Source organism: Diabrotica virgifera, chromosome 6 (assembly GCF_917563875.1).
Source record: "Diabrotica virgifera virgifera chromosome 6, PGI_DIABVI_V3a".
Taxonomy (NCBI): Eukaryota; Metazoa; Arthropoda; class Insecta; order Coleoptera; family Chrysomelidae; genus Diabrotica; species Diabrotica virgifera.
The window spans coordinates 113,785,445-113,794,301 of record NC_065448.1 but is presented as its reverse complement, the minus strand read 5'-3'; the positions used below and the strand labels follow the sequence as shown (position 1 = coordinate 113,794,301).

Sequence of the window (8,857 nt, the reverse complement as noted above, 5' to 3'; positions counted from 1 at the left end):
CCAATAGAACAAATAAAGTAAATTTTGATAAATTATTTATCATGAATTCTCTTTAAAATTCTTAGACTCATTTCAGTCATCCACTCCCAGTATATGTTAACCCCAATCAACATTGGAATCTTCTTTCATGAAGAATTTATTTTATTTATTAAGCTCCACAGCCCTTGAAGGCATAGGGTTGAGAAATTTAATTTTTTCTCATAATTAACAATTAGGTACATAATATTATTATACTATACTATAAAAACTACTATAATGTAGACAATAATATTACATTTATTTTTATTAAACACTTAATACCATACTTAATATTAAATATTTACAATGTACAAATTTTATAATAGTCTTTCCATACATTTTTTCTTAACTACATACTTGTTTCCATTGTTTTCTGTCTAAAGCTTTTTCTTTCCAATTCTCGATACTTATTACTTTTTCGTAAGTCTTCATATACTGTAACATTTAATATCCTTCCTGGTCTATCTTTCCTTCTTGATGTATTGACTATTGACTTTCGTGAGAGTACCATTTTCAACATTCTTTCCTTTCCCATTGTTTCAATTTGTTCTAAATATCATATTCCATATGCTCTAATTTAAATAAATATTTTTGACTCGTTATTTAAGTCTCTTAGTCCATACAAAAAAAAAAACAAATAGTCTGGCTAGTTGACTAAGCCAAAGCCATTATAAAATAAAAAAGTCTCTTATTATTCTTTCTACTCTATTATTATTTATTTTCACACCTCTCTATATCGCTCCTGTATTTTCTCTCCCATCTCTCTAAAAAATATATTTCTGATTTTTGTACCCATGTTTCACATGCGTATGTAGCTGTATGCCTGATAACTGTTTTGTAGATTATAATTTTTGTTTTTCTCGAGACATATTCGAATTTCACTAATGATCACAACACTCTATACTTTTTGTTTCCTTTTACTATTTTTGTCTTTATCTTTCCTTCCCCGTGTCCATTTTCACATAATTTCAGACTCACCTGAGTAAACTCGGAAACTCATTCGAACAGAAATTTTTTCATTCTATCTAAGGCGAAATTATCTTCTTTTTCTTTATGTCTTTCTCCCATTATCATGCATTTTGTCTTTTCCTTATTTATTACTTATTTCCTTATTTATTAGAAGACTAAATCTTTTACCCCCTTTCTTTTCTATTATTATATTATTGTTCATTAATCCTTTTAGTTCTTTCTTACTTGTCATTAATAGTGTTAAATCTATACATTGCCATACTTTGATGGCCGTGTTGAAAATATCTCCTGCATCTTTATTTTACTTTTTCTGATTATTCCTTCTAGTATTAGATTAAAAAAAAAGATTCATTGATAATTTGTACCCTTACTGTCATCCTTCGTTTCTTTCAAAATTGCTTGGTTTATGCCCATGCCCTTGCCCTTGTTTACTATTTCGTTATTGTGTTATCCATAGGCATTTTGTTTTCATCATGACGATTTTAATTAGTAGGCTTATCTCTTTCATTAGATCGTATATCTGTTGCCACTTTACCTTATCTTAGTCCTACTTGAAAAGTCAACGAACAGGACATAATACTGATGTTTATATTCGTAGCACGTAGTGCGGATTCCTTTTAGCGCAAACTTTTGGTCTGTCGTCGACCTATTATTTCTAAATTCTGCATGATATTCGACCAATATATTTTCCTTATATTGATTTAGCTTTTTCTTATGATTTGTGTCAAGATTGTCTAAACTAACTACTTATAACAGCGCGATATCTCTATTATAGTTGTCTCTACTATAATAGTTTTCACCTTTCATTTCGTCAAATTTTGTGTATAGGACATACCCCTGCTATCGCACACTCTGTTGACGTTTTTCTGTTTCCCATGTGCTTTTATCAAGTTATGTATCTCTTTGGGTAGCCTTTTTTCTTCGGCTATTATCATTTCCGCCGATATTTCTGTTATTCCTAGACTTTTATTGTTTTCGTCTTTTTATTATATTTTTTATTTCTTCCATTGTACAAGTTTCTATTCATATAAGGTCATATTCGCTTTCATGGATTATTCTCCTTCCTTCTTCATTTTTGTTTAGCAGTTGCAAAAAGTAAGTTTGCCAATTTCTCATTAACTCCCTGATTTATTTATTAATGTACCCACCTTCATCATTTTTCGTATATGGGATATTTTTCTTATATCCTCTTTCCATTGTTCTTGTTTCCTGGTAAAAGGATTTAATGCCCTTTTGTTTGGAATCTTTCTTCGACCTCTTTGAGTTTATCTTCATTGTATTTTCTTTTGTTTTACACATTATTTTAATCATTGTCCTCAATTCTCTGAATTCTTATCTACTACAGTCACTATTATTGGTTAACTTTTAATTCTTATTTTTCTAATTGCTTCTACCAATTTTAGCATTTCCCCCATCACACCATTACTTTATTTTTGTTTTCCATTTTTAACTATTAACTAATTAATTTAACTAAGGTAACTTTACTAATGTTTAACACTGCTGTGCGATCTTTGATGTTAGGATCTCAAATAGGGGCTGATTCTTTGTTTTCTAAAGGAGCTCTGACACCGGTTCAATAAAAAACTTAAACATGAGCAAAAAAGGAATAGAATAATTAAATGAGGCGCAAAGAGGTCCACTTACCAATTCAATCCCTGCATTTGGTCTTCAAGAGGGCCCTCAGCTGCATTTAACACTGCACCAAGTCCATACACGAAAAAAGCCTTACCAGCTAGGCTTTTACACCGGCAAATGAGCGAGCCGTTGGTTGAGTGGCAACTTACGAGCTGTTGATTGTAGAACAACTTGCGAGCCATTCATTGTAGAGGCACTAGCTTCTCTTACTTTTGACGAACACTACAAGGCTCCAGTTTTTGCACTCATTAAAGCAAACCTCTTTTATATCGCGATAAAAGGCAAAATAACTAGAGTTGGGACCATTTGCCTTCCTCGTGTAAATAAGTTAATTCAAATTTAAAGGAAAATACAACATTCTCCCCCACCAAAATGCAGCTTTAAATGGTGCATTTTAAAACTATTACAAGCTAATAAACTAAAAAAAAAAATAACCCAAGTCATGGCACTTTGGAATAAATCCCAAAAAAAATTAAACAATATAATACTAATAATAAGATCAACAAAAAAAAACTAAGGAATTATTTAACTAGGCAGAGGACACAGCTTTACCAGGGGGCGTCGAAGAATTCCCTTTGTGGTCTTAACATCTGCAACTCTTATAATTCCATCCTGTCCCGGAAATACTTGGGATATTCGTCCCAAACGCCATTGCGAGGGAGGGATATTATCATCCTTTATAAGGACCATCGTTCCGAGTTCGATAGGTTTTAAATTATCGGATGAAGTCCATTTACTGCGCTGATGCAAAGTATGCAAATATTCTTTGCTCCAGCGTTCCCAAAAAGTTTTATGCATTTGATTTATTAACTTCCATCTCATCAAATGAGATGCAGGAATATACGCTCCATCAAGAGGTTCAAACACAGCCGAAAGAGGTTCTAGATTTAAAAAATGACCCGGCGTTAGAACTGACAAATCATTAGGATCAGAACTTATAGGGGTCAAGGGCCTAGAATTAAGATACGATTCAATCTGAATTACGACCGTGTTTAGTTCCTCATATGACAAGATCTGATCACCTATAACGCGAGCTAGGTGCGTCTTTACTGACTTTATTCCCGCCTCCCATAAACCGCCAAAGTGGGCAGCAGATGCAGCATTAAAATGGAAGGAAATATTTTCATTTGAAACAGCATTTTTCATGAGATTAAGGTATTTAGCAGCGCCAACAAAATTACTGCCACGATCAGAATATAAATTATCAACCCTACCACGACGAGCTATGAAACGCTGCAAAGCAGAGAGAAAAGTCTCACTAGATAAATTACTAGCTAATTCTAAATGAAGAGCTTTGGTGGCCATGCAAACAAAGAGGCACAGATACACCTTACAAGATTTAGCTCCTCGATAGCGATTCATCACAACATAAAACGGTCCACCAAAATCCATACCTGAATTCAGGAAGGGTTTAACCTGGGAAATTCTAACTAGGGGTAAGTTACCCATTGGAGGTTGGTAATTTCTAGGATTGTGCCTCCAACACTGTATACATTTTGACAAAACCGAGCGTATAGCACGCTTAGGAGACAAAATCCAAAATGACTGGGCAAGCAAAAAACTAACTGTACGCAGCCCAGCATGACAGTATCGTTTATGGTAATAATCAATCAGCAAATAAGTTAATCGACTTTCGCGAGGTAGGATGCAAGGAAATTTCTTATCAATCGAAACAGACAAATATCTAAGACGACTGCCAACCCGTAATACTCCTTGATCATCGATAAAGCAGGACAACTTTCGAAAAGGTTTGGAAAAAACATTTCCCTCGAACTCCCTTTCAAAATATCGATGTTGAGTATATTTAACTAGCATAATCAACGACTCATAAAGTTCCTTTGAACTTAAGGGACCTTCTCTCTTATCATTGGGGAATTTTGAATTCCAAGCAAACCTCAAGATCCAAGCTATAAGTCGTCGTATAAACGAGAAATCGGAAAGACATTCAATAGATTCTCAAGAAAATTATCATCATTAACACAAGCCAAAGTTACCACACGCTCCCCATCAAGCATTTCAGCACACTCAGAAAAGCAACAGGAAGCGTCTGGAATGGGATCTGTGTTATACAAAAACTCAGGACCTGCAAACCAATGAGATTGCTCCAACATTAGAGCAGGTAAAACACCTCTGGAAGCCAAATCAGCGGGATTCTGAGCAGAAGGAACATAAAACCAACTATTAGGAGAAAGGCGTTCCTGTATATATGAAACCCGGTTAGAAACAAAAGTTTTCCAACGATGAGGAGAGGATTTTATCCAACTTAGAGCTACCTGAGAATCGGACCAAGCTACCAATTTTTCGATTTTAAGTTTAGGATCTAATACTCTGACTACAAACTGCATGAGTTTAGATAGTAGAACTGCAGCGGACAGCTCCAAACGTGGAATGCTTACAGTTCTTATGGGAGCCACTTTTGACTTCGCGCAAACAAAAAAGACAAAAACCTGACCATCTGGTAGAACAAAACGCAAATAAATAACAGCGGCATAACCCTTTTCACTACTGTCACAAAACCCATGTACCTGACAACAAATATACCTGGACACGAATATGCACCTAGGTATTTCAAGCTGTGCAAGGGATAACAGTTGTTCCTTATAATGGTTCCAAACTTTACAAATTGAGTCTGGAGGAGATTCATCCCAGTCGATTCCGGACAACCATAAACGTTGGATAAGGTGCTTCGTGAACAAAGTCATGGGAGCTAGAAACCCTACAGGATCAAACACTCGGGCCAATTCAGACAACATACTTCTCTTAGTACAAGATTTGTCCAGAGCTGTCACTTCAAAAGAAAAACAATCCAACTGTGCATTCCATACAAGTCCAAGGATTTTTAGAGGTGACGAACAACTATTATCATCAAAGGAAATAGGTTTCTTACCAATATGCGACTCCGGTAGACCTTCTAATAATCGCATATCATTGCTCGACCACTTACGCAATTCAAACTGACCTCGAGATAACAAGGATATTAACTCATTCCGAAGATCTAGCGCAATTTCTAAGGTATCACCACCACAAACTATAACGTCAACATAAGTACTCGTACGCAAAACTTCAGCGGCAAGGGGAAACTCTCTACCTTCATCTTCACTCAGCTGCAACAAAGTCCTTAAAGCAAGAAAAGGAGCTGATGATACACCATAAGTAACTGTTAATAACCGAAATTCCTGTAACTCTTCATCAGGAGAGAATCTAAAAACAATCCTCTGATAATCACAATGACTTTTCTCAACTCGTATCTGCCTATACATCTGCTTAATATCCGTGGATAAGACATATTTATGAAGTCGAAAACCCAATAAAATAGTTAAAATATCTTGTTGTAGTTTCTTTCCAGTAAACAAGCACTGATTAAGAGAATTCTGATTTCCAATTCGAGCAGAAGCATTAAATACTACTCGCAACTTGGTAGTCAAACTATCAGGTTTTAATACAGCATGGTGAGGAATATAGTAACAAGATAATGGACGAGAAGTTTCTGACACAAGCTCCATATGATGCAAATCCAAATAATCTTTCATAAAGGTACAATATTCCTGATAAACACTAGGATTTTTCAAAAGCCTTTTTTCTAAGGAAAGGAAACGATTTACAGCTAACTCAAACATTCCTGGAAAAACAGGAGATAATTCCCTGAAAGGTAGAGCAACGGTATAACGACCAGAGCCGTCTCGACAAACATTCTCAACAAAATTTTTCTCACAAAGAATATCTTCAGGAGCTGAACATTCTACTTCAGGCACAGTTTCTAAACTCCAAAACTGCTTTACAGACTCCTCCAACGAAACCATTTGATCCACGTGACAAAACAACGAGGTGGCAGATGTCATAGGAACCGAACTACAGGGACCCATAAGGACATAGCCAAAAACGGTATTAAGAGCATCAGGCATACCTCTAGGAGTTTGAACTTTACCTTCTAATAATAACTGAGAAAAGATATCAGCTCCAAGCAATAAGTCCACCTTACCAGATAGATGAAACCGAGGATCTGCCAACTTTAAATTAGCAATATAAGACCAATGCCCAACATCCAAACTAACAACGGGTAGGTCCTCACAAATTTTTGGCAACACAAACGCCTCACAATTAAAAATAGGATCCACTCTATCCACAGGTTTTATCTGAAGATCAACTCGACCAACCACTGTACTTTTTATAGCACCAATACCTTGTACCGATAAGGTAGCAGAAGAATGTCTAATACCTAACTGACGAATACAAGACTGAGATACAAAAGAGGTCATGCTGCCCCCATCAATTAAAGCTCGAACAGGTTGATACAATCCACAACCATCCATAATTTCTACCACAGCAGTAGCTAACAAAACGCTCGAGTTTTTTGAGGTAACACTACCTAATGATGCAGCATGTGAGCTCAATGTTCCAGTATTAACCTGAGCATCAGAAGAAGCAGTAGTTGGAACGGCAGCAACAGAAGTAGCGCCTTGAGTGGCACTTTCAGAACTTTTAAAATGTAAAAGACTCTGGTGGGATGAATTACAATGACAACAACGAGCGGTGACACTACAACTACGAGAATCGTGTTTTTCTAAACATTTAAAACAAAGACGCATTCTCTTACAAGCGTTGTACCGTTCATAAGGAGATTTATTTAAAAATAAAAACAATCTTTTAAATGGTGATCGGCAGAACAAAACAAACAAGTCGTCGCAATAGGCTTCGAAAAAAAAACTATAGCGATTATTGACTTTAGAACCATTTTTATTTGCATTGTGTTTAGAAGGCGATTTATTTTTTCTATTAGAATCCTTGGGAGAACAAGGCGACAACAAAGATGAGTCAAACGAAATGCATTGACTTTCTAGGAAATCAGATAATTGAATAAACGTAGGCATTTCACTAGACCCATGTAATAATTCAAAACGTTGGTGAGTCTCCTCGTCAAGCTTGGTGAGAATTTTGTAAGCTAACACAAAATCCGAAATTTTATAACCCAAATTTTCTAAAGCTGATAAATTTTCCGAAAAGGTATCAATTAAATTACTATAACTATCAGAATTCTTAAACATAGTTGCGGGAGCTTCCTCAATTTTGCACCAATGTGCCATTGCACGCAAACGTTTATTTAAATACCTATTTTTTAATTTATCATAAATCCTAACATAATTTTCTCTAGCTAAAGGCAAGGATTTAGCTAACCTTAAAGGAGGCCCTTCTAAACTTTGAATCAAATACGTTAATTTTTCCGTATCATCAACGCTAGGTCTACGGTGCACAAGCGCATCGAACAAGTCAAAAAAAGTAATTGCTGACGTAAACTCACCGGAAAATTTAACTAATTCTAACTGCGGCAAGCGAACATTACTAGGAGGTTGTACTGCATTCGAAGCGGCGATATTTTGCTCATTTTTTTGACTATTATCATCATTTTCAAAGAGATCCGCGAAATTAGCCTTGATCTGATAATAATCATTTAAAAATTGGGAACGAATAATGTCCTCAGAATCTAATTGAGCATCCGTAGGTTCAGAGTTCAAAAGATTTGTAACGATGTTTTGATGATTTTTATTAAAACTCTCCAAAACATCGTCTAACTCTGAGTACCGAACACGAAAAAGCGACTGCTTATGAACCTCTGTAAGAGAAGAATTGGATAAACGCAATAACGTTTCTAAATCGTTCATTGCCATTCTCCTTTGAAACGTATATTTTTTCAATTTATCAGCCATTATGGAGAAAAAGAATAAAAATTTGTTTAACGTAATCAACGATAAAATTAAAAATACAAATAATCAACGATCCCCTGGTCAAGCTGCCACTGGCATAAAGAGAACGCAATTTTAACTATAAATAAATTCAAATAGCTAATATTTTACAAGTCTAATGACCTAAACAATTAAATTTAATAATTTATCAAAAAACAAGAATTTTTATCAAGCGGCCGCAAACTGATTTTAAAATTCGAAACTTACAAAATTCTACGTACCTATTGAATACCTGTAAATTCATTCAAGGTCAACCAATTGACATTACCTGCTACACAAGAAAAGAAGCAAAAACTGTACGCAATGTTTTTTTGGGCGTTATTTCAAAATGCAAATTTTATTATATTATTCAAAATTAATTGTTAACAAGCAATATTGTATACAAGCGAGGAAAAACAAGCCACCCCAACAATAATTGAACAATTAATTATAAAAGCAATAAAGTTTAAATTCTTTAAAAAACCGACTATCAAAACACCTCAAAAAAACAATATCCA

General features: G+C 35.0%; 1 protein-coding gene across 1 annotated transcript; it reads right to left on the bottom strand.

The window, feature by feature from the left end:
• Window positions 1-4,529: 4,529 nt before the first annotated feature.
• Window positions 4,530-8,324, bottom strand: LOC126886156 (uncharacterized). Its single transcript, XM_050653006.1, has 3 exons — window positions 6,115-8,324; window positions 5,148-5,823; window positions 4,530-4,820 (listed from the first exon to the last, which is right to left on the bottom strand). The coding sequence occupies exons 1-3, from the start codon at window positions 8,322-8,324 to the stop codon at window positions 4,530-4,532; spliced, it is 3,177 nt and encodes a 1,058-aa protein (XP_050508963.1).
• Between the last annotated feature and the right edge of the window lie 533 nt (window positions 8,325-8,857).